The 25089-nt window shown below is 60.9% G+C and overlaps 2 protein-coding genes across 2 annotated transcripts in view; one reads left to right on the forward strand and one right to left on the reverse strand.

Annotated features, from left to right (window-relative positions):
- SENP1 (SUMO specific peptidase 1) overlaps positions 1–11606 on the reverse strand; it is a 31740-nt gene extending 20134 nt beyond the window's left edge. Inside the window, exons 1-12 of the mRNA XM_064638708.1 lie at positions 11595–11606; positions 10434–10958; positions 9849–9918; positions 8845–9001; positions 7753–7900; positions 6250–6353; positions 5117–5370; positions 4897–4951; positions 4661–4699; positions 4480–4564; positions 3075–3230; positions 811–942 (exon numbers count right to left, since the gene is read on the reverse strand). Coding sequence (XP_064494778.1) covers positions 811–942; positions 3075–3230; positions 4480–4564; positions 4661–4699; positions 4897–4951; positions 5117–5370; positions 6250–6353; positions 7753–7900; positions 8845–9001; positions 9849–9918; positions 10434–10958; positions 11595–11606 — 1737 coding nt within the window. The remainder of the gene's footprint in view (positions 1–810; positions 943–3074; positions 3231–4479; positions 4565–4660; positions 4700–4896; positions 4952–5116; positions 5371–6249; positions 6354–7752; positions 7901–8844; positions 9002–9848; positions 9919–10433; positions 10959–11594) is intronic.
- A 264-nt stretch (positions 11607–11870) lies between these two features.
- Positions 11871–25087, forward strand: LOC135404132 (ATP-dependent 6-phosphofructokinase, muscle type-like; the record flags this gene model as incomplete). Its single annotated transcript, XM_064638709.1, is given in 18 exon segments — positions 11871–12119; positions 14565–14657; positions 15279–15352; positions 15452–15529; positions 16263–16452; positions 17491–17656; positions 18531–18575; positions 18664–18772; positions 18862–18957; positions 19515–19607; positions 19690–19815; positions 20633–20697; positions 21495–21558; positions 21641–21787; positions 23360–23430; positions 23523–23530; positions 23533–23609; positions 24788–25087. Coding segments are annotated over 18 exon segments (1932 nt in total), but the record flags the coding sequence as incomplete, so codon positions are not given.
- Between the last annotated feature and the right edge of the window lie 2 nt (positions 25088–25089).

Genomic DNA, 25089 nt, shown 5'->3' on the forward strand with positions numbered 1-25089 from the left:
TGGTTTTTTTGGGGGGCTCCGATTATATTTATTATAAATAAGCAAATTATTTATAATAATTTATTTATTATAAATTACTATAATAAATAGTAAATTGTTATTATTATTATTATTATTATTATTATTATCATTATTATTATTATGACCATGGCCATTTATTTATTACTATTATTATTATTACTATTATTATTATGGTCAAGGCCATTTATTATTATTATTATTATTATTATTATTATTATTATTATTATTATTATTACTACTACCATGGCAATTTATTATTATTATTATTATTATTATTATTATTATTATTATTATTATTATTATTATTATTATTATTATTACTACTACTACTACTACTACTACTATTATTATTATGTCCATGGCCATTTATTATTATCATTATCATCATCATTATATCAGCATTATAATCATTATTATTTTATATCCATTAGCAGTATCATCACAATCCCTATTATTATTTTATCATCATCATTTTATCATCATCATTTTATCATCATCATTTTATCATCATCATTTTATCATCATCATTTTATCATCATCATTATTTTATCATCATTATTTTATCATCATCATCATTTTATCATCATTATTTTATCATCATCATTTTATCATCATCATTTTATCATCATCATTTTATCATCATCACCCCCCTCCTGGTTTCCCGAGTCCTGGCTGAGCCCATTCCCGCCCCAGACAGGGCCCATCCCGGTATTCCCGGTGTTCCCAGTATATTCCCGGTGTTCCCGGTGTTCCCAGTATATTCCCGGTGTTCCCGGTGTTCGCGCTGACCTCGTCGTTGAGCCAGTTGAGGTTGTTGAGGGTCTGGATGTCCTTGCGGGTGATGGTCAGCCGGAAAGCCTCGCTCAGCACCTCGTCCTGGTTCCCGCCCCGGAACACGCTCTTGATCTCCTTCTCCATCTCCTGGGGGAGCACCCGGAGCTGGGAACGGTCCTTCCCGACCCTCCAGCCCCAAGGCTCCAACCCAACCCATCCAAGGGTTCTCCATCTCCTGGGGGAGCACCCGGAGCTGGGAACGGTCCTTCCCGACCCTCTGGCCCAGCCCAAGGCTCCAACCCAACCCATCCAAGGGTTCTCCATCTCCTGGGGGAGCACCCGGAGCTGGGAACGGCCCTTCCCGACCCTCCAGCCCCAAGGCTCCTACCCAACCCATCCAAGGGTTCTCCATCTCCTGGGGGAGCACCCGGAGCTGGGAACGGCCCTTCCCGACCCTCTGGCCCAGCCCAAGGCTCCAACCCAACCCATCCAAGGGTTCTCCTTCTCCTTCTCCATCTCCTGGGGGAGCACCCGGAGCTGGGAACGGCCCTTCCCGACCCTCTGGCCCAGCCCAAGGCTCCAACCCAACCCATCCAAGGATTCTCCTTCTCCAGCTCTGGGAATGGCCCTTCCCAACCCTCCAGCCCCAAGGCTCCAACCCAACCCATCCAAGGGTTCTCCTCCATCTCCTGGGGGAGCACCTGGAGCTGGGAATGGCCCTTCCCGACCCTCCGGCCCCAAGGCTCCAACCCAACCCATCCAAGGGTTCTCCTTCTCCTTCTCCATCTCCTGGGGGAGCACCCGGAGCTGGGAATGGCCCTTCCCGACCTTCTGGCCCAGCCCAAGGCTCCAACCCAACCCATCCAAGGGTTCTCCTCCATCTCCTGGGGGAGCACCCGGAGCTGGGAACGGTCCTTCCCGACCTTCTGGCCCAGCCCAAGGCTCCAACCCAACCCATCCAAGGGTTCTCCTTCTCCTTCTCCATCTCCTGGGGGAGCACCTGGAGCTGGGAATGGTCATTCCCGACCTTCCGGCCCCAAGGCTCCAACCCAACCCATCCAAGGGTTCTCCATCTCCAGCTCTGGGAATGGCCCTTCCCAACCCTCCAGCCCCAAGGCTCCAACCCAACCCATCCAAGGGTTCTCCTCCATCTCCTGGGGGAGCACCCGGAGCTGGGAATGGCCCTTCCCGACCCTCCGGCCCCAAGGCTCCAACCCAACCCATCCAAGGGTTCTCCTTCTCCTTCTCCATCTCCTGGGGGAGCACCTGGAGCTGGGAATGGCCATTCCCGACCTTCCGGCCCCAAGGCTCCAACCCAACCCATCCAAGGGTTCTCCTTCTCCTTCTCCATCTCCTGGGGGAGCACCCGGAGCTGGGAACGGCCATTCCCGACCCTCCAGCCCCGCCCAAGGCTCCAACCCAACCCATCCAAGGGTTCTCCTTCTCCTTCTCCATCTCCTGGGGGAGCACCTGGAGCTGGGAATGGCCATTCCCGACCCTCCGGCCCAGCCCAAGGCTCCAATCCAACTGATCCAAGGCTCTCCATCCAGCTCTGGGAATGGCCCTTCCTGCCTCTCTGGCCCAGCTCTGAGGCTCCAACCCAACCCATCCAAGGGTTCTCCATCATCTGGGGGAGCACCAGGATCTGGGAATGGCCATTCCCGACCCTCCGGCCCAGCCCAAGGCTCCAACCCAACCCATCCAAGGGTTCTCCATCTCCTGCAGGAGCACCCAGATCTGGGAAAGGCCCTTCCCATTCCTCTGGCCCAGCCCAAGGCTCCCAGTGACCCCAGGGGGATCCAAACCAGGCTGGGGAAAAGCAACTGAACATGGAACAAGGCAGGGAATTCCTGGGCTCAACCCAACTGATCCCAGGGGGATCCAAACCAGGCTGGGGAAAAGGAACTGAACACGGAACTGGGAACAAGGCAGGGAATGGCTCCTGGGCTCCCACCCAAGGAAGATCCAAACCAGAATAGGAATTAAATATGGAACTTGGAATAAGGCAGGGAATGGCCCCTGGGCTCAACCCAACCCATCCCAGGGGGATCCAAACCAGGCTGGGGAAAAGCAACTGAATGAGGAACTTTGGTGAGGAGAATTCCTGCTTTTCCACCCACACCCAACTGATCCCAGGAGGATCCAAACCAGGCTGGGGAAAAGGAACTGAACGTGGAACTTTGGTGAGGAGAATTCCTGCTTTTCCACCCACACCCAACCGATCCCAGGGGGATCCAAACTGGGTGCTGTCCCTAAATCCCTGGGGGGGTGTCACCAACCTCGGTGATCTCTGGGAATTCCTCCTCTCCCTCGGGGCCCTTGGAATCCTCCTCCTTCTCCTCCGGCCCCACCGTCACCGGGATCTCCTTCTCCAGAGGCACCCGCAGGTTCAGATCCACCCGCTCCGGCACCGCCTGCTCCCGCTCCTGCAGCCTCTGGACACAGCCGGGATCCAGGGGTTCAGGGACCCACCCAGGGATCAGGGGTTCAGGGACCCACCCAGGGATCCACCCAGGGATCCAGGGATCCACCCAGGGATCCACCCAGGGATCATGGGATCCACCCATGGATCGAGGCATTCAGGGATCCACCCAGGGATTGAGGGATCGAGGGATCGACCCAGGGATCGAGGCATTCAGGGATCCACCCAGGGATTGAGGGATCCACCCAGGGATCGAGGGACCCAGGGATCCACCCAGGAATCCACCCAGGGACTCACCCAGGGATCAAGGGATCCACCCAGGGATCGAGGGATTCAGGGATCCACCCAGGGATCAAGGGATTCAAGGATCCACTCAGGGATCAAGGGATTCAGGGATCCACCCAGGGATCAAGGGATTGAGGGACCCACCCAGGGATCGAGGGATTCAGGGACCCACCCAGGGACCCACCCAGGGATTGAGGGATCGAGGGATCCACTCAGGGATCGAGGGATCCAGGGATCCACCCAGGGATCAAGGCATTGAGGGACCCACCCAGGGATCGAGGGATCCACCCAGGGATCCACCCAGGGATCGAGGGATTGAGGGACCCACCCAGGGATTGAGGGATCCACCCCACCAGCTGAACGGGATTCATGGAATTCACCCCCCTCACCACATGGGGAAAACCGAGGGGGGATTTTGGGAAGAGGGGGAGGTCGGGCACTGAGCAGGACCCCAAGGCTGGCAGAGCTCCAGGAATGTTGGGATAACGCTCTCAGGAGCTGGGATTTGGGGATAAGAGGGATTTTGGGGGGGCCTGTGCAAGGCCAGGAGTTGGACTGGATGATCCAGTGGGATTTTGGGGGGGCCTGTGCAGGGCCAGGAGTTGGGATTTTGGGATGAGTGGGATTCTGGGAGATCCTGTGCAGGGCCAGGGGTTGGACTGGATGATCCTTGTGGTTCCCTTCCCACTCAGGACATTCCACAATTCCAGAGACCAGGGAGTGTTTGAACAACGCTCTCAGGGATTTTGGGATGAGTGGGATTCTGGGGTGTCCTGTGCAAGGGCAGGGGCTGGACTTTGGTCCCTGTGGGTCCCTTCCCACTCAGGATATTCTGTAATTCCTTTTATCCCTTCCCTTCTTTTCCCTCCCCTCTGTAACTGGAACCGTTTTTTTGCCATTTTTTCCCCATTTTTTCCCCATTTTTCCCCATTTCCAACCGGATTTTCGCTCTGGCATTCCCCCCTCCTCTTCCTCACCTGGTTCTGCAGCTGCAAAGCCAAAGCTTTTTTCTCCTCAATTTGCCTCAACCTCTCCCGAGCTCGGGAGTCGTAGACGCTGGTCCTGGAAAAAGCCCCTTTTTTTAGGAGGGAGGGGGAAAAAACATCCCCCTTTTCCCTTCTCCCCATAAAACCCCGGAGCAGAAAACATGGCACTTACAGCTCTTTGATCCACAGCTCTGCCTGGAAGAAGGGGGGGCTGGAAAGAGGGGGAAAAAAGGGCAGATTTCAGTGTTTTCCCTGTGGAAAAGCCGAGTCGCGGCCGGAAAAGCGGGATTTGGGAGCAGCCACAGCCAAGTGGGGTCCCCTCGTGGAACCCTTGGGAAGCCAATCCCTTCTCCCTAAAAAAAAACACCTTCCCTCTTTCCTCCAGGCCCCCATTCCCGAGGATCTCACCTCGGGGCTGGAGTTCTGGGATCCTTCACCTTGAGCAAAATGACGGAGTCGGAGCCTGAAGGGATGGAAAAGTGTCACAGGACCTGGAATTTTCCCCCCCATTCCCGACTCCCACCGCTCCCAGCCACGGAGGAAAGACGTTTCCATGGGTATTTAAAATGTTAAGCCCCTCACCAGGTTTTTTGGAGGGGTTAATTTGGGGGTTTGGGTTGGTTTTTACCTTCGGGCTGCGTGGTGGATGCTGGGGGAGGCTCATCCCGCTGCTGGGCCCTGGAATTCCCGGCCTGGAAGATGCTGGAAGAGGGGTAAGTGGGGGAAAAGCAGGAGAGGGGCTTGGGCAGGGAATGTCCCCGGAGTGGGGGGCTGCTGGGGGGGTGGGAAGGGGCTGGGGCAGCTCGGGGGGCTTCAAAGGGCTTCGAGTCCTCGCCGGGCGTCTCCTTCAGAAGGGCCTGGCTGGAATTGGAACACCTGGACCTGAAAAAAATCCAGCAGGAAAATCAGCTCCCAGCAGGAAAAACAGCTCCCAGAAGGAATAGGAACTCCTGGGAGGAAAAGGGGCTCCCAGCAGGAATAGGAGCTCCCAGCAGGAATAGGAGCTCCCAGCAGGAAAAGGGGCTCCCAGCAGGAAAAGGGGCTCCCAGCAGGAAAAGGGGCTCCCAGCAGGAAAAGGGGCTCCCAGCAGGAAAAGGGGCTCCCAGCAGGAAAAGGAACTTCCAGCAGGAAAAGGAACTCCCAGCAGGAAAAGGAACTCCCAGCAGGAAAAGGAACTCCCAGCAGGAAAAGGAACTTCCAGCAGGAAAAGGAATTTCCAGCAGGAATAGGAGCTCCCAGCAGGAAAAGGGGCTCCCAGCAGGAAAAGGGGCTCCCAGCAGGAAAAGGGGCTCCCAGTAGGAAAAGGAACTTCCAGCAGGAAAACCAGCTCCCAGCAGGAAAACCAGTTTCCAGCAGGAATAGGAACTCCCAGCAGGAATAGGAACTCCCAGCAGGAAAAGGAATTCCCAGCAGGAAAAAGGGCTCCCAGCAGGAAAAGGGGCTCCCAGCAGGAAAAGGGGCTCCCAGCAGGCCTGGGGAGTGTCATGGGCTGGGAGAAGGGAGTTTTCCATACTCCCAGGGAACTTTCCATACTCCCAGGGAACTTTCCATACTCCCAGGGAATTTTCCCATACTCCCAGGGAATTTTCCCATACTCCCAGGGAATTTTCCCATACTCCCAGGGAATTTCCCCATACTCCCAGGAATTTTCCCATACTGCCAGGGAGTTTTCCATACTCCCAGGGAGTTTTCCATACTGCCAGGGAGTTTTCCATACTCCCAGGGAGTTTTCCATACTGCCAGGGAGTTTTCCATACTCACAGGTGGAAGGGGAAGAGCGAGGAGGGTTTGGAGGTGCAGAATTGCTTCCCGGTGACCATCTGGAGCAGCTGCCTGTAGATCTCCCGCTCCTCCTCCCGCACCGTCTGCAGGGACACAACCCCAGGGATGATTCCCACGGATCCAGCCCAGCACAGGCCTGGAAAACTCCTGGGAAGGGGAGCTGGGAGGCTGCACACCCAGCCAGGAGCCCCTGGGAGCTCGGCCCCGCCCGGCAAAGGGGCTCTCGGTGGGGTTCTGGGGGGTCCTGGGCAAGGGCAGGGGTTGGGATTTTGGGATGAGTGGGATTCTGGGGGTCCTGGGCAAGGGCAGGGGTTGGGATCTTGGGATGAGTGGGATTCTGGGGGGTCCTGTGCAAGGGCAGGGGTTGGGATTTTGGGATGAGTGGGGTTCTGGGGGGTCCTGTGCAAGGGCAGGGGTTGGGATTTTGGGATGAGTGGGGTTCTGGGGGGTCCTGTGCAAGGGCAGGGGTTGGGATTTTGGGATGAGTGGGATTCTGGGGAGTCCTGGGCAAGGGCAGGGGTTGGGATTTTGGGATGAGGGGGATTGTGGGGGGTCCTGGGCAAGGGCAGGGGTTGGGATTTTGGGATGAGGGGGATTGTGGGGGGTCCTGGGCAAGGGCAGGGGTTGGGATTTTGGGATGAGGGGGATTGTGGGGGGTCCTGAGCAAGGGCAGGGGTTGGGATTTTGGGATGAGTGGGATTCTGGGGGGTCCTGGGCAAGGGCAGGGGTTGGGATTTTGGGATGAGGGGGATTCTGGGGGGTCCTGGGCAAGGGCAGGGGTTGGACTGGATGATCCCAGTGGGTCCCTTCCCACTTAGGATATTCCGTAATTCCTTTTCTCCCTTCCCTTCCTCTTCCCTTCTTCCCCTTCCCTTCTTTCCTTTCCTTTTCTCCTTCCCTTCTTTCCCTTCTCTTTCCCCTTTCTTTTTTCCTTTTCCTTTTTTCTCTTCCCTTCCCTTTCCCCTTTCTTTTTCCCCTTCCCTTTTTTCTCTTCCCTTCTCTTTCCCCTTCCCTTCTTTCCCTTCCCTTTTTTCCCTTCTCTTTCCCCTTCCCTTCTTTCCCTTCCCTTCCCTTTTTCCCTTTCCCTTTTTTCCCTTCATTCCCTTCCCCTTTTTCCCTTCTCCCTCCAGGTTCCACACCCGTCTCTGAGGGTTAAACCCCCTTTTTTCTCCCTGTATCCCTGCATTTCTTACCCTTTTCCCCACTAACCTGCACCCCTGACTCGTGCTCCCCCTTTATCTCCTTTTAAACCAGCCCCAAACCCTCACCCCAGCTCGGGGAGGGGGGGATTCATCCAGGGACAAACACACCTTACAACCAAATCCTCCAGCACAGGCGAGTTCTGATCGTTCCGCTCAGCTAAAATCGATTTAAAAAAACCCAAAAAAACCCCCAAAAAACCCCCCAAAACCAAACCAACCCCCCAGGGAAAGCAATCCACGTTTTGAGCCAGGCCTAAGGCCCCCCCAGGCCCTGCCCTACCTCCTCTGCCGTGCTGATGAAGCGCCGGGGGGTCTTCTTGGGGCTCAGGAGGCCGCGGCGGCACGAGGGGCTGGGGGCGGCCTTGAGGGGGAAGGCTGAGCCGTGGCAGTGGTGGTTGGACTTCCCCCCAAAACTGTTGGAGGTGCTGCTGGAAGGGAGGGAAAAACAAAAAACAACCCCCCCAGGCAGGTTTGGTTTGGTTTGGTTTGGTTTGGTGGTCCCAGGGTTTTGGGGTTAACGGTGCGGGGGGCACCCGGAGCGGGGATGAGGGGGGTGAGGGGTGGGCTGGAAGAGGGGGGAGGATGGGTTTGAGAAGGGTCTTAACGTGGCCTAAAGGGGGTTTAAAGAACGGGGTTAGGAATAGGTTTAGAATGGGGTTAGGAATGGGTTTAGAACGGGTTTAGGAACAGGTTTAGAATGGGTTTAGGAATAGGTTTAGAACGAGTTTAGAATGGGTTTAGGAATAGGTTTAGAACGGGTTTAGGAACAGATTTAGGAATAGGTTTAGGAAGGAACAGGTTTAGAATGGGTTTAAGAACAGGTTTAGAATGGGTTTAGGAACAGATTTAGGAATAGGTTTAGGAACAAGTTTAGAATGGGTTTAGGAATAGGTTTAGAATGGGTTAGGAATAGGTTTAGAATGGGTTTAGGAATGGGTTTAGGAATAGGTTTAGAATGGGTTTAGAATGGGCTTAGGAACAGGTTTAGGAATAGGTGTAGAATGGGTTTAGGAATGGTTGATGCCAAGAAGGCCCCCTGGGCTCACTTGGGCACCCCTGGGCTCATTTGGGCTCCCCTGGGCTCATTTGGGCTCCCCTGGGCTCCCCTGGGCTCATGTGGGCTCCCCTGGGCTCATGTGGGCTCCCCTGGGCTCATTTGGGCTCCCCTGGGCTCCCCTGGGCTCCCCTGGGCTCATTTGGGCTCATTTGGGCTCCCCTGGGCTCATTTGGGCTCATTTGGGCTCCCCTGGGCTCATTTGGGCTCCCCTGGGCTGCCCCTCTCCCGTCCCTCAGCCCCCCATCCCTTTCTCCCCCCCCTCTCTGCCCCAGGGGCATCCCAGGGGAGGTTCCCACCCCCCAGCCCTGCACACACCTGGGGTTTTTCCTGGATTCCAGGTAGGAGCCCCTGCTGAGCCGGGGTTTCTGCAGCCCCGAGCCCCCCGTGGGCCCCGGGCTCCGCCACTGCCCGTTGGCAGCGCAGCCGAAGGGCCGCGAATCCCGCCCCGGGAACGGCTCCGGCACCGGCAGCTCTGCCGGGAAACAGGGCACACTCAGGGACAGGAGGGACAGCCAGGGGCAGGAGGGACACACAGGGACAGGAGGGGACAGGAGGGACACACAGGGACAGGAGGGACACTCAGGGACAGCCAGGGGCAGGAGGGGACAGGAGGGGCTCTCAGGGAAACACTCAGGGACACTCAGGGACAGGAGGGACATCCAGGGACACTCAGGGACAGGAGGGACACACAGGGACAGGAGGGACACACAGGGACAGGAGGGACACACAGGGACAGGAGGGACATCCAGAGACACTCAGGGAAAGGAGGGACACTCGGGGACACTCAGGGAAATTCAGGGACACTCAGGGAAACACTGAGGGACACTCAGAGAGATGAGGGACACATAGGGACACACAGGGAAAGGAGGGACATTCAGGGAAAGGAGGGACACTCAGGGACAGGAGGGACACACAGGGACAGGAGGGACATCCAGGGACACTCAGGGAAAGGAGGGACACTCAGGGACACTCAGGAAAACACTGAGGAACACATAGGGACACACAGGGAAAGGAGGGACACTCAGGGAAACACAGAGGAACACACAGAGACACTCAGGGAAAGACTCAGGGAAAGACTCAGGGAAAGACTCAGGGAAAGACTCAGGGAAAGACTCAGGGAAAGGAAGGACAGTCAGGGAAACTCAGGGAAAGGAAGGACAATCAAGGGAAACTCAGGGAAAGACTCAGGGAAAGGGGGGACACTCAGGGAAATTCAGGGACACTCAGGGAAAGGAGGGAAACACAAAGGGACATTCAGGAAAAGGTGGGAAAGCCCCAGCAAAGCAGCCCCCCCTCCCCCCAGGAGCTGCCCCTCTCACCTGGGGGGGCGAAGCCGAGGGCACAGGAGGCACTTCCAGAGGGGCAGGAGAAGCTCTTGGGGGGCAAAAACTGTGGGAGAAGAGCAGAGGTTTGGGTCTGGGCTCAGCCCTAAATCCTAAAGAACAGGATCGAGCCTAAAGAACAGCCTCGAGCAGCTTTTCCTGCATTCCCACCTGTTTATGTCCATGGGATCATGGAACAGTTTGGGTTGGGAGGGACCTTTCAAGGGGGTTTTCCTTTCCCGGGGGCTCCAAGAGGGATTTGGGATAAGGAGGGATGGGCCGAGGGGTGAGGGGCTGCCAGCTGGGAAAGGGGAGATTTAGGTGGGATTTTGGGAAGGAATTCCTCCCTGGGAGGGCGCCGAGAGGCTGGAACAGAACTCCCCGAAACTGGAGCAGAATTCCCAAAGGCTGGAGCAGAATTCCCGAGGATTCCTCACCCCTGGAATGACCGGTTCGGAGCTGTCCGGCCCCGCGTCCCCCAAGTCCCGCGGCTTTAACAAACGCGTTTCCCGCTCCCTCTCCCCAAACCCCCCCAACTCCCGGGATACCGCCGGGATTCCCCCAGGAAAAGGGGCCCCGCACCTTCCTGTCCGAGGGGTCCCTCGGGAAGGGCCCGAAGGCGGGGCCGCGCTCGGGCCGCGCCGCGTCCCGGGCCCGCTCCATCCTCATGCGGCGGCGGACCGGACACAGCGACGGAGGGCTGCGGGACGGCCCCGGGGCCCAGGAACGGCCCCGGGCCCGCGGGGGGAGCTGAGCGAAGGCTCCGAGCCCGCGGGGGACCGAGGAACGGCCCCGAGCCCCAGGGACAGCCCCGGGCCGGAGGAAGGGCCGAGCGAAGGCCCCGGGTCCCAGGAACGGCCCCGGGCCCGTCCTGAGGAGCCGCTGCCGCCGCCGGAAGCGGAAGCGCCCCCGGAAGCGGAAGCGGGACCGGCCCGAACGCGCGCGGTTTTCCCGGGCTCGGCGGCGGCGGAAGTGAGGGCGGAGGGGAGGTGGCGGAAGTGACGTCAGGGAGAGCGGCGAGAGGTGCGCGAGAGCGCGCCCCCTGTCGGGGAGGAGGACGGCGGGGGAGGGCGGCGCTGGTGGGGGGAGCACCTGTGGGGGGGTCACCTATAGAGGGGTCACCTTAGAGGGGGATCACCCTACAGAGGGGTCACCTTAGAGGGGGATCACCCTACAGAGGGGTCACCTTAGAGGGGGATCACCCTACAGAGGGGTCACCTTACAGAAGGGGGCACTGCTCAGGGCCTGTGGGGTCACCCCTGGGGTAACGCTGGGGCAGGGCCAGGGGCTGCCCTGGGGGACAGCTGATCTCATGAGAGCCTGTCCCTACAGCCGATCCCATTAGAGCCTGTCCCTACAGCCTGTCCCTACAGCCTGTCCCTACAGCCGATCCCATTAGAGCCTGTCCCTACAGCCGATCCCATTAGAGCCTGTCCCTACAGCCTGTCCCTACAGCCTGTCCCTACAGCCGATCCCATTAGAGCCTGTCCCTACAGCCTGTCCCTACAGCTGATCCCATTATAGCTGGTCCCCTGACAGCCGATCCTGTCCCAGCTGATCCCATTACATCTGGTCCCATAAAAGCTGATCCCTCCAGTCAATTCCGTGTGGGTCAATCCTATTATGGCTGATCCCATTATAGCCGATCCTGCCCCAGCTGATCCCGTTCCAGCCTGTCCCATAATAGCTGGTCCCTCCAGTCAATTCCATTTCAGTCAACCCCACTACAGCCGATCCCGTTACAGCCGATCCCATAATAGCTGATCCCTACAGTCAGTTCTGTGTGGGGCAATCCTATGACAGCTGATCCCATAAACAGCCGATCCTGTCCCGGCTGATCCTATGACAGCTGATCCCATAAACAGCCGATCCCATCCCGGACGATCCCATGACAGCTGATCCCATAAACAGCCGATCCCGTCCCGGCTGATCCTATGACAGCTGATCCCATAAACAGCCGATCCTGTCCCGGCCGATCCCATGACAGCTGATCCCATAACAGCCGATCCCGGCCGATCCCGTTCCAGCCGGTCCCGTTAAGGTCAATCCCGCCGCTCGGGGGTCGGTGCCGGTGCCGGAGCTGTCCCGGTGCCCGTCCCGGTGCCCGTCCCGGTGCCGGAGCGATCCCGACCCCTGGCATGGTGCCGGTGCCGGAGCTCTCTCCCGACGCCTCCCGGCTCCTGGTGTCAGCCGCGCTTTCCTTCGCCGCCCTCGCCCTCCTCCTCCTCGCCTTCCTCCCGCCCGCCCCGAGCCGGGGACACCCGCCAGGTCAGTGAGGGGACCGGCGGGGGGGACAGTGACACCTCACCGGGGACAGGGACACTCGCTGGGGACAGGGACACCTCACTGGGACAGGGACAGCTCACTGGGGACAGGGACACCTCACTGGGACAGGGACACCTCACTGGGGACAGGGACACCTCACTGGGACAGGGACACCTCACCGGGGACAGTGACACCTCACTGGGGACAGGGACACCTCACTGGGACAGGGACACCTCACCGGGGACAGGGACACCTCACTGGGACAGGGACACCTCACTGGGAACAGGGACACTGCACTGGGGACAGGGACACCTCACTGGGACAGGGACACCTCACTGGGAACAGGGACACTGCACCGGGGACAGGGACACCTCACTGGGAACAGGGACACTGCACTGGGGACAGGGACACCTCACTGGGACAGGGACACCTCACTGGGGACAGGGACAGCTCACTGGGGACAGGGACACCTCACTGGGAACAGGGATATCACACTGGGGACAGGGACACCTCACTGGGGACAGGGACACCACAGTGGGGACAGTGACACCTCACTGGGACAGGGACACTGCACTGGGGACAGGGACACCTCACCGGGGACAGGGACACCTCACTGGGACAGGGACACCTCACTGGGAACAGAGACACCTCACTGGGACAGGGACACCTCACCGGGGACAGGGACACCTCACCGGGGACAGGGACACCTCACTGGGGACAGGGACACCACACTGGGGACAGGGACACCTCACTGGGACAGGGACACCTCACTGGGGACAGGGACACTCACAGTGGGGACAGGGACACCTCACCGGGGACAGGGACACCTCACTGGGACAGGGACACCTCACTGGGACAGGGACACCTCACTGGGACAGGGACACCTCACTGGGGACAGGGACACCTCACTGGGACAGGGACACCTCACTGGGGACAGGGACACCACACTGGGGACAGGTGACACCCGCCAGGTCAGTGAGGGGACCGGCGGGGGGGACAGTGACACCTCACTGGGACAGGGACACTCACAGTGGGGACAGGGACACCTCACTGGAACAGGGACACCTCACTGGGACAGGGACACCTCACGGGGGACAGGGACACTGCACTGGGGACAGGGACACTACAGTGGGGACAGGGACACCACACTGGGGACAGGGACAGCCACACTGGGGACAGGGACACCTCACCGGGGACAGGGACACCTCACTGGGACAGGGACACTGCACTGGGGACAGGGACACCTCACTGGGACAGGGACACCTCACCGGGGACAGGGACACCTCACTGGGACAGGGACACCTCACTGGGGACAGGGACACCTCACCGGGGACAGGGACACCTCACTGGGGACAGGGACACCTCACTGGGGACAGGGACAGCCACAGTGGGGACAGGGACACCACAGTGGGGACAGGGACACCTCACTGGGGACAGGGACAGCTCACCGGGGACAGGGACACTCACTGGGGACAGGGACACCCTCACTGGGTAGAGGGACACCCGCACTGGGAACAGGGACACCTCACTGGGGACAGGGACACCACACTGGGGACAGGGACACTCACTGGAACAGGGACACCTCACTGGGGACAGGGACACCTCACTGGGGACAGGGACAGCTGGACTGGGACCAGCACTGCGAGCAAACTGGGACCAGTACAGAACATGGGCTGGCACCAGCTGGGAGTACTGGGACCAGTAAGCAAAGCAGGCTTGGACCAATACAGAGGGCAGAGCAGTAACCACGGGGCACAGACTGGAACCAGTAAGGAGGACACACTGGAACCGGTAGGGACAGACTGGAACCAGTAGGGACAGAGTGGCACCAACAGGGAACACAGACTGGCACCAGTAAGGACTGACTGGCACCAGTAAGGAGGACAGACTGGCACCAGCAAAGAATGCAGAGAGGCACCAGTGTGGAGGACAGACTGGAATACAGATGGGAACCAGTAGGGACTGACTGGCACCAGTAGGGACTGACTGGAATACAGATTGGAACCAGTAAGGACAGACTGACACCAGTCTGGGGACAGACTGGAATACAGATTGGAACCAGTAAGGACAGACTGACACCAGTCTGGGGACAGACTGGAATACAGACTGGAACCAGTAAGGACAGACTGACACCAGTAAGGACAGACTGGCACCAGTCTGGGGACAGATTGGAACCAGTAGGGACAGACTGACACCAGTAGGGACAGACTGGCACCAGTAGGGACAGACTGACACCAGTAGGGACAGATTGACAGCAGTAGGGACAGACCGGCCCCGGTCTGGGGGCGGGGGGGACACCCCGGTGCCAGCAGGGCCGTCCCTCCCCCGGGGGGGCCCTTGCAGGGGCCGGGGGGGCGGCAGTGCCAGTCGGCGGTGCCAGCGGCTCGGGGGGCACTCGGAGCCCTTCCCACTCCTCGGCTCTTTCCCGATTTCCCTGTTTTTCCGCAGGCAGGAGGATGGCACCGACCGGGCACCTGCACACCGAGAGCATGGGCGTGGGCAAGGCCATCGCCGTCCTCACCTCCGGGGGGGACGCCCAGGGTGAGGACCCCCCCCTAAAAAAACACCCTCCCCCCAAAAAAACTGGCTGTGCCAGGGGCGAGCCCCGTTTTGGGGTGAAAAGGGGTGGAAAGGGGGCTTGGGGGGTGGTTTTTGAAGGGTTTTCTCTCCGGGTTCTGGCAGGTTTTTGGGGGTGACCTTGGGAGGACACGGGAGCCGAGGGGGGGGGAAGGTTTTTGGGGTGCAGGGGTTGGGGGGGGGGGCTGGGGGTGGATACCTCAAGCCCAAATTTTTGGTGGGGGGGTGTCGTGAAAGGTCGTTGGTGGCACGGAGCCAACGCTGGGGGGGGGGATAAATAAATTGGGGTTGCCCAAAACTGCAGGGATTCAGCCCGAAGTTTGGAACAGGGGGAGTTGGGGGGGGGTCAGACAAGCCCCTGGGGGGGTGGGGGGGTCTCTCCTCGGCTGTCCCTCCCCCCCCCGGTGTTTGTCACTGGGTGTCACGCGCTGCCACCGCCACTAAAGGTCACCGGGGCAAAAATAACCCGGCAGCTGCGGGGCCGGGGGGGGGATGGGGGGGTCAGGGGGGGCCCGGCGGCTTTGGGGGGGTCCCTGGGGGGGCGCTGAGGGGGGTCCCGGGGGTGACGGTGCCGTGCCCCCCCAGGGATGAACGCGGCCGTGCGGGCAGTGGTGCGGGTGGGCATCTACACCGGCGCCAAGGTCTTCTTCGTGTACGAGGTCAGTGCTCCCCCAGTTCGCTCCCAGTTTCCCCCAGTTCTCCCCCGAAAAAGCCCGGAAGGGGGGTTGTTGGAAGCTCTGTGTGTGTCCCCTCCCCAGGGCTACCAGGGGCTGGTGGATGGAGGGGATCACATCCAGGAGGCCACGTGGGAGAGCGTGTCCATGATGCTGCAGCTGGTGAGAACCCGCCGGAGCCCTGGGAGAGGGGGGGATGGGGGGGGGGGGGATGGAGGGATGGGGGAGGGATGGTTGGGGGGAGGGATGGATGGTAGATGGAGGGATGGAGGGTTGGATTGAAAGATGGATGGATGGATGGATGGATGGATGGGTGGAAGGACGAATGAAAGGAAGGACAGAAGGAAGGAAGGAAGGAAGGACGGATGGATGGAAGGATGGATGGATGGATGGATGGAAGGACAGACGGAAGGAAGGACGGATGGATGGATGGAAGGATGGATGGATGGATGGAAGGACAGATAGAAGGATGGATGGGTGGAAGGACAGATGGAAGGATGGAAGGACAGACAGAAGGAAGGAAGGACGGATGGATGGAAGGATGGGTGGAAGGACAGATGGAAGGATGGAAGGATGGAAGGACAGACGGAAGGAAGGACGGATGGATGGATGGATGGAAGGATGGATGGATGGATGGAAGGATGGGTGGAAGGACAGATGGAAGGATGGAAGGATGGAAGGATGGATGGATGGATGGATGGGTGGAAGGACAGATGGAAGGTTGGATGGGTGGAAGGACAGATGGAAGGATGGATGGGTGGAAGGACAGACGGCAGGCCGGCTGGCTGGACTGTTGGACGGAAGGACAGCCGGCTGGCAGGACAGAAGGCCGGCGGGCCGGCCGAGCTCCCCCTGGCCCGGTGGCGAGCTCCCCCTGAGCCCTGGGTGCCGGCAGGGCGGCACCGTCATCGGCAGCGCGCGCTGTCAGGACTTCCGGGCGCGCGAGGGGCGGCTGAAGGCGGCGCGGAACCTGGTGAAGCTCGGCATCACCAACCTGTGCGTCATCGGCGGCGACGGCAGCCTCACCGGGGCTGACACCTTCCGCGCCGAGTGGAGCGGCCTCCTGAAGGACCTGCTCAAGGCGGGTACGTGGGCACCCCCCGGCACCATCCGGGGGGGGTTGGTACCAAAATCGTGGTGGTTCGACACAAAAACGCCGAGGTTTGTGCCCCAAAAGGGGACCTGCTCAAGGCGGGTATGTGGGCACCCCCCAGCACCATCCAGGGGGGGTTGGTACCAAAATTGGGGGAGTTCTACTCAAAAACACTGAGGTTTGTGCCCCAAAAGGGGACCTGCTCAAGGCGGGTACGTGGGCACCCCCCAGCACCATCCGGGGGCAGTTGGTACCAAAATCATGGTGGTTCTACACAAAAACGCCGAGGTTTGTGCCCCAAAAGGGGACCTGCTGAAGGCGGGTACGTGGGCACCCCCAGCACCCCCCAGCACCATCCTGGGGGGGTTGGTACCAAAATCGTGGTGGTTCTACACAAAACCACCAAGGTTGGTGCCCCAAAAGGGGACCTGCTCAAGGTGAGTACGTGGGCACCCCCCCGGCACCATCCTGGGGGGGTTTGTGCCAAAACTGGGGGAGTTCTACACAAAAACGCCCCAAAAGGGGACCTGCTCGAAGGGGGTACATGTGTTCCCCCCAGGACCCCCTGAGACCCCCCTAGATTTATTCTAGGGCTGCAAAGGAGGTTTTGCACCAGAACCAGGCATAAAAATAATGGTTTTCCCCCATAACGGAGGGTTGTGCCAGTGTTTGGCCCCAAAAGGGGACCTGCTCAAAGGGGTCCCCTCACAGGACCCCCCTAAGATTTATTTTGGGGTGGTGAAAAGGAGGTTTCGTACCAAAATCAGGCATGAAAATGCTGGGTCCCCCCCCCCCAGAACAGAGGTTTGTGCCCCAAAAAGGGGACCTACACAAAGGGGTCCCCCCCGTGGGAACCCCTCAAGATTTTGGGGAAGGTTTTTTCCCCCAAGAAAGGGGAGGTTTTGTCCCAAAACCCGAGAGGTCGCCCCCAGACCCGCTGGTTTCTCCTGGTTTGTGCCCAGGGGGTGTTTTGGGGGTGTTTTGGGGGGGCACACGCAGAGGGCAAAGGGGGTGTCCCACCCTCGGGCAGGCGCCATCACGGCGGAGGAGGCGCAGCGCTCGAGCGCCCTGAACATCGTGGGCATGGTGGGATCCATTGACAACGACTTCTGCGGCACCGACATGACCATCGGCACCGACTCGGCGCTGCACCGCATCATCGAGATCGTGGACGCCATCACCACCACGGCCCAGAGGTGACGGGGACCCCCAAGGGGCATGGGGGGCACGGGGGGGACGTGGGGAGAGGCTGGGGGGGAGTCACCGATCCCTGGAGGGGTTTGGGAAGGGACTGGATGTGGTGTCGGGGTCTGGGTGACAGGGTTGGGTCGTGGGTTGGGCTGGGTGATCCCAGAGGGCTTTTCCAACCCAGTTGATTCCATGATTCTGGGATTCAAATCACAGAATCGCAGGTTGGAAAAGACCTCTGGGATCATCCAGTCCAACCCTTGATCCAACCCCGCCGTGGTTTCCAGACCGTGGCACAGTCTCAGCTTAGAAACCTCCAGGGATGGAGGAATTTCTTCCCAGAAAGGGGGATTGAAGCTTGGAAGGGGCTGCTCAAGGAGGTGGTGGAGTCACCAATCCCTGGAGGGGTTTGGGGAGGGACTGGATGTGGTGTCGGGGTCTGGGTGACAGGGTTGGGTCGTGGGTTGGGCTGGGTGATCCCAGAGGGCTTTTCCAACCTCTGATTCTGAAGGGGGATTAAAGATTGGAAGAGGCTGCCCAGGGAGGTGGTGGAGTCACCAATCCCTGGAGGGGTTCAAGGAGAGACTGGATGCGGTGCCATGGTCTGGGGGACAGGCTGGGGATCATGGGTTGGGCTGGATTATCTCAGAGGGCTTTTCCAACCTCTGATTCTGAGGAATTTCTTCCCAGAAAGGGGGATTAAAGCTTGGAAGGGGCTGCCCAGGGAGGTGATGGAGTCACCAATCCCTGGAGGGGTTTAAGGAGGGACTGGATGTGGTGCCATGGTCTGGGGGACAGGCTGGGGATCGTGGGTTGGACTGGGCGATCTCAGAGGTCTTTTCCAACCTGTGATTCCATGATTCTCCTCATTCCCACCCACAGCCACCAGAGGACCTTTGTCCTGGAGGTGATGGGGCGTCACTGTGGGTGAGTCCCGGCGCCGTCCCCCAGACCCGGATCCCCGGGGAGAAAGCACAGAAAAAAACCCTAAAGAACCCCTTTTGACCCCCCACAGGTACCTGGCCCTCATCACCGCCCTGGCCTGCGGGGCCGACTGGGTCTTCATCCCCGAGTCCCCCCCCGAGGACGACTGGGAGGACCATCTGTGCCGGAGGCTGACGGAGGTAGGGGGGTCCAGAGGGCCCCTGCTCCCTGTCCCAGTGCCCACTGTCCCCGTCCCGGTGCCCACTGTCCCCCCCTGCCACCCCCCCAGACCCGGGACGGCGGCTCCCGGCTGAACATCATCATCGTGGCCGAGGGGGCCATCGACAAGCACGGCAAGGCCATCACGTCCGACGACATCAAATCCGTGAGTCGGAGGGGGAAAGGCCCTTGTTACCCCCCCAGCCCGGCTGGGGGGCCGGATCCAGGGCTGGGGGGCAGAATCCAGGGCTGGGGGGCCGGATCCAGGGCTGGGGGGCAGAATCCAGGGCTGGGGGGCCGGATCCAGGGCTGGGGGGCCGGATCCAGGGCTGGGGGGCAGAATCCAGGGCTGGGGGGCCGGATCCAGGGCTGGGGGGCCGGATCCAGGGCTGGGGGGCAGGATTCAGGCACATCCCTGTCTGTGGGGACACGTCTCTGTCTGAGGGGCCAGATCCAGGTCTGGGGGCAGGATCCAGGCCCATCCCTCTCTGGGGGATCTGGAGGGCACATCCCTGTCTGTGGGATCAGACCCAGGCCCATCCCTGTCTGTGGGGCAGGATCCAGGCCCATCCATCTCTGGGGGATCCGATCCATGCCCATCCCTGTCTGTGGGGATGGATCCAGGTCTGTGGGATCAGATCCATGCCCATCCCTGTCTGTGGGATCCGATCCATGCCCATCCCTGTCTGTGGGATCCGATCCATGCCCATCCCTGCCTTGCAGCTGGTGGTGAAGCGCCTGGGCTACGACACCCGGGTCACCATCCTGGGCCACGTCCAGCGCGGTGGGACCCCCTCGGCCTTCGACCGCATCCTGGTAGGCAGCTCCCCCTGTCCCACCCCGAGCCCGGTGGGCAGGGGGGTCCGGGGTGGTGAGACCCCCTCCCCTGTGCCCACAGGGCAGCAGGATGGGGCTGGAGGCCGTCATGGCCCTGCTGGAGGCGACCCCCGAGACCCCCGCCTGCGTGGTGAGCCTGTCGGGCAACCAGGCCGTGCGCCTGCCCCTCATGGAGTGCGTGCAGGTGGTGAGTAGGGGGGGACACGGGACACCCGGGACACCCCTGGGATACCCCCGGGACACCCCTGGGACACCCCCGGGACACCCCTGGGATACCCCTGGGACACCCCCGGGACCCCCTGGGACACCCCCGGGACCCCCGGGACACCCCCGGGACACCCCTGGGACACCCCTGGGACACCCGTGGGACACCCCTGGGACACCCCTGGGACACCCCTGGGATACCCCTGGGACACCCCCGGGACATCCCTGGGACCCCCTGGGACCCCCTGGGACCCCCCGGGACACCCCCGGGACACCCCCTGGGACACCCCCAGGATACCCCTGGGACACCCCCGGGACACCCCCGGGACACATCCGGGATACCCCCGGGACACCCCCAGGACACCCCCGGGACACTCCTGGGACACCCCCGGGACACCCCCGGGACACCCCCGGGACACCCCTGGGACACCCCCGGGACACCCCTGGGACACAGGACCCCCGGGACACCCCTGGGACACCCCTGGGACACCCCCAGGACACCCCCGGGACACCCCCGGGACATCCCTGGGACCCCCTGGGACCCCCTGGGACACCCCCGGGACACCCCTGGGACACCCCTGGGACCCCCTGGGACCCCCCCGGGACCCCCGGGACCCCCCTGGGACACCCCAGGACACCCCTGGGACACCCCCGGGACACCCCCGGGACACCCCTGGGACACCCCCAGGACACCCCCGGGACACCCTGGGACACCCCCGGGACACCCCTGGGACACCCCTGAGCTGCCCAGGCCGGGCCCCCCCTGCACAATCCCACCCGTCTGTGCTCTCCCCGCCCAGACCAAGGACGTGACGAAGGCCATGAACGAGGGGCGCTTCGAGGAGGCCGTGAAGCTGCGGGGCCGGTGAGGGTCTGCGACCTGTCCCCATGGGGACCCCCGGGGCTGGGGCACCCCCATGGTCACACCGTGGCTCTGGTCACCCCCACGGTCACCCCCATGGCTCTGGTCACCCCATGCTCACCCCATGGCTCTGGTCACCCCCACAGTCACCCCCATGGTCACCCCATGGCTCTGGTCACCCCCATGGCTTTGGTCACCTCCATGGTCACCCCCATGGCTTTGGTCACCCCATGGTCACCCCCATGGTCACCCCATGACTCTAGTCACTCCCATAGCTCTGGTCACCCCCATGGTCACCCCCATGATCACCCCCGTGGTCACACCATGGCTCTGGTCACCCCCATGGTCACCCCCATGATCACCCCCGTGGTCACCCCATGGCTCTGGTCACCCCCATGGCTCTGATCACTTCCATGGTCACCCCCATGGCTTTGGTCACCCCATGGTCACCCCCATGGTCACCCCATGGCTCTGGTCACCCCATGGTCACCCCATGGCTCTGGTCACCCCCATGGTCACCCCATGGGTCTGGTCACCCCATGGTTACCCCCATGGCTCTGGTCACCCCCACAGTCACCCCATGGCTCTGGTCATCCCTGAGCTCTGGTCACCCCCATGGTCACTCCATGATTCTGCCACCTCCACAGTCACCCCCACGGTCACCCCATGGCTCTGGTCACCCCCATGATCACCCCCATGGTCACTCCATGATTCTGCCACCCCCACAGTCACCCCCACGGTCACCCCTGGACTCCGCCACCCCCTGACCCCCCCTCACCCCCGTTTCCCCCCTTTTCCAGGAGCTTCGAGAACAACTGGGAAGTGTACAAGCTGCTGGCCCACATCCGCCCCCCGGCCACCAAGGTACGGCCGCGCCCGGGCTGGGGGGGCCTCGGGGGCACCCCCCGGGCCCAGAGCCCCCCAACGGCGCTCTCTGCCCCCCCAGAGCGGGTACACCCTGGCCGTGCTGAACGTGGGGGCCCCGGCGGCGGGGATGAACGCGGCCGTGCGCTCCACCGTCCGCATCGGGCTCATCCACGGCCACCGCATGCTGGCCGTGCACGACGGCTTCGAGGGGCTCGCCCTCGGCATGGTGGGTGCCTGTCCCCAGCTGGGACCCCGAGAGCCACCCCAAAATGGGGTGGGACCCCAATAGTGACCCCAAACCAGGGGTGGGACCCCAATAGCACTGACCCCAAACCAGGGGTGGGACCCTGAGAGCCACCCCAAACCAGGGATGGGACCCTGAGAGCCACCCCAAAACGGGGTGGGACCCTGACAGCCACCTCAGAACAGGGGTGGGACCCCGATAGCCACCCCAAAACAGGGGTGGGACCCCAATAGCCACCCCAAACCAGGGGTGGGACCCCGATAGCCACCCCAAAACAGGGGTGGGACCCCGATAGCACTGACCCCAACCAGGAGTGGGACCCCAATATCAGTGACTCCAAACCAGGGCTGTGACCCCATGACAGCTTTGAGGGGCTCGCCCTCGGCATGGTGGGTGCCTGTCCCCAGCTGGGACCCTAATAACCACCCTAAAACAGGGGTGGGACCCCGATAGCACTGACCCCAAACCAGGGCTGTGACCCCACAACAGCTTCGAGGGGCTCGCCCTCGGCATGGTGGGTGCCTGTCCCCGGGCTGGGACCCCGACAGCCACCTAAAACAGGGCTGGGACCCCGATAGCCACACCAAAACAGGGCTGGGACCCGATAGCCACCCCAAAACAGGGGTGGGACTCCAATAGTGACCCCAAACCAGGGGTGGGACCCCAATAGCACTGACCCCAAACCAGGGGTGGGACCCCATGACAGCTTCGAGGGCTCACCCTGGGCATGGTGGGTGCCTGTCCCCAGCTGGGACCCTGACAGCCACCCTAAAACAGGGGTGGGACCCCGATAGTGACCCCAAACCAGGGGGGGACCCCAATAGTGACCCCAAACCGGGGGGGACCCCAATAGTGACCCCAAACCAGGGGTGGGACCCCAATAGCACTGACCCCAAACCAGGGGGGGACCCCGATAGTGACCCCAAACCAGGGGGGGACCCCGATAGCACTGACCCCAAACCAGGGCTGTGACCCCACAACAGCTTCGAGGGGCTCGCCCTCGGCATGGTGGGTGCCTGTCCCCGAGCTGGGACCCCGAGAGCCACCCTAAAACAGGGACACAATGTTACCCCAATAGCACTGACCCCAAACCAGGGATGGGACCCCAATATCAGAGACCCCAAATCAGGAGTGGGACCCCAACAGCACTGATATGGCTGCAGCCAGGCCAGTGGGACCCCAAAGACACCAAATCCTCCCCCTGTGCCCCCAAACCATCTCCCTGTGCCCCCAAATCTCCTGTGCCCCCAAACCCTCCCCCTGTGCCCCCAAATCCCTCTCCTGTGACCCCAAATCTCCTGTGCCCCCAAATCCCTCTCCTGTGCCCCCAAATCCTTCTCCTGTGACCCCAAATCCCTCTCCTGTGCCCCCAAACCCTCCCCCTGTGCCCCCAAATCCTCCCCGTGTCCCCAAATCTCCTGTGCCCCCAAATCCCTCTCCTGTGACCCCCAAATCCTTCTCCTGTGACCCCAAATCTCCTGTGCCCCCAAATCCCTCTCCTGTGCCCCCAAACCCTCCCCCTGTGCCCCCCCTAACCCTAACCCTTCCCCCCAGGTGGAGGAGATCAACTGGAACCGGGTCGGGGCCTGGACGGGCCTGGGGGGATCCAAACTGGGCACCAAGAGGTACCAGGGGGGGATGGATCCCTTTGGGGGGGCCCGGGCCCAGCCCCCCACCCTGGGCGGGCTCAGCCAGGGGGGGATTTTCCCCTTGCCAGGACTTTGCCCAAGAATACTTGGAGGAAATCAGCGCCAACATCAGCAAGTTCGGGATCCACGGGCTTGTCATCATCGGGGGCTTCGAGGTGAGAGGGGGAAAATCCCCTTGGGAACGCGGAGGTCCCGTGGGAAAAGGGGCCTGGGGGTGCTGGGGGGCAGCTGGAGGGTTTGGGGTCGGGCTGGTTGGATTTTGGGAAGAGGTTCTTCCCCCCCCAGAGCGGGGTCGGGCACTGGAAGAGGCTCCCCGGGGTTTGGTCACGGCCCCAAACCTGCCAGAGTTCAGGGAGAGGGTTGGGATGATCCTCTCAGGGGTTGGGATTTGGGATTGGGGGGGTTTTGGGGGGTCCAGTGCAGGTCAGGGGTTGGACTGGATGGTCCTGGTGGGACTGGTGGGACTTTGGGGAGTCCTGTGCAGGGCCAGGGGTTGGGATTTGAGGATTTTGGGGCAGGGGTTGGACAGGATGACCCTGATGGGATTTTGGGGGCTCCTGTGCAAGGGCAGGGGTTGGGATTTGGGGATTTTGGGGCGGGGGTTGGACTGAATGATCCTGGTGGGATTTTGGGGGCTCCTGTGCAAGGGCAGGGGTTGGGATTTGGAGATTTTGGGGATTTGGGGGCAGGGGTTGGACCGGATGATCCTTGTGGGATTTTGGGGGGTCCTGTACGAGGGCAGGGGTTGGGATTTGGAGATTTTGGGGCAGGGGTTGGACAGGATGATCCTTGTGGGATTTTGGGGGGTTCTTTATGAGGGCAGGGGTTGGGATTTGGAGATTTTGGGGATTTTGGGGCAGGGGTTGGACTGGATGACCCTGATGGGATTTTGGGGCTCCTGTGCAGGGCCAAGGGTTGGGATTTGGAGATTTTGGGGTGGAGGTTGGACCAGATGATCCTTGTGGGATTTTGGGGGGTTCTGTACAAGGGCAGGCATTGGGATTTGGGGATTTTGGGGCAGGGGGTTGGATTGGATGACCCTGTGGGATTTTGGGGGGTCCAGTGCAAGGGCAGGGGTTGGACTCAATGATCTTTGTGGGATTAGTGAGATTTTGGGGATCCTGTGCAAGGGCAGGGGTTGGGATTTGGAGATTTTGGGGATTTTGGGGCAGGGGTTGGAGTGGATGATCCTGGTGGGATTTTGGGGGGTTCTGTACGAGGGCAGGGGTTGGATTTGGAGATTTTGGGGATTTTGGGGCGGGGGTTGGACCGGCCGGTGCCGGTGGGTCCCTCCCAACACGGGCTGTCCCGTTTGCCCCCCGGTGCCCCCCAGGCGTTCACGGGCAGCCTGGAGCTGGTGGAGGGGCGGGCCCGGTACGAGGAGCTCTGCATCCCCCTCTGCGTCATCCCGGCCACCGTCTCCAACAACGTGCCCGGCTCCGACTTCAGCATCGGCGCCGACACCGCGCTCAACACCATCACCACCGTGAGCCCTTCCCACCCCAAACCCCCATTCCACCCCAAACCCCCATTCCACACTCAACACCATCACCACTGTGAGCCCCCTTCCCACCCCAAACCCCCATCCCACCCCAAACCCCAGTTCCACACTCAACACCATCACCACCGTGAGCA

This window comes from Pseudopipra pipra, chromosome 30 (assembly GCF_036250125.1).
Source record: "Pseudopipra pipra isolate bDixPip1 chromosome 30, bDixPip1.hap1, whole genome shotgun sequence".
Classification (NCBI taxonomy): Eukaryota; Metazoa; Chordata; class Aves; order Passeriformes; family Pipridae; genus Pseudopipra; species Pseudopipra pipra.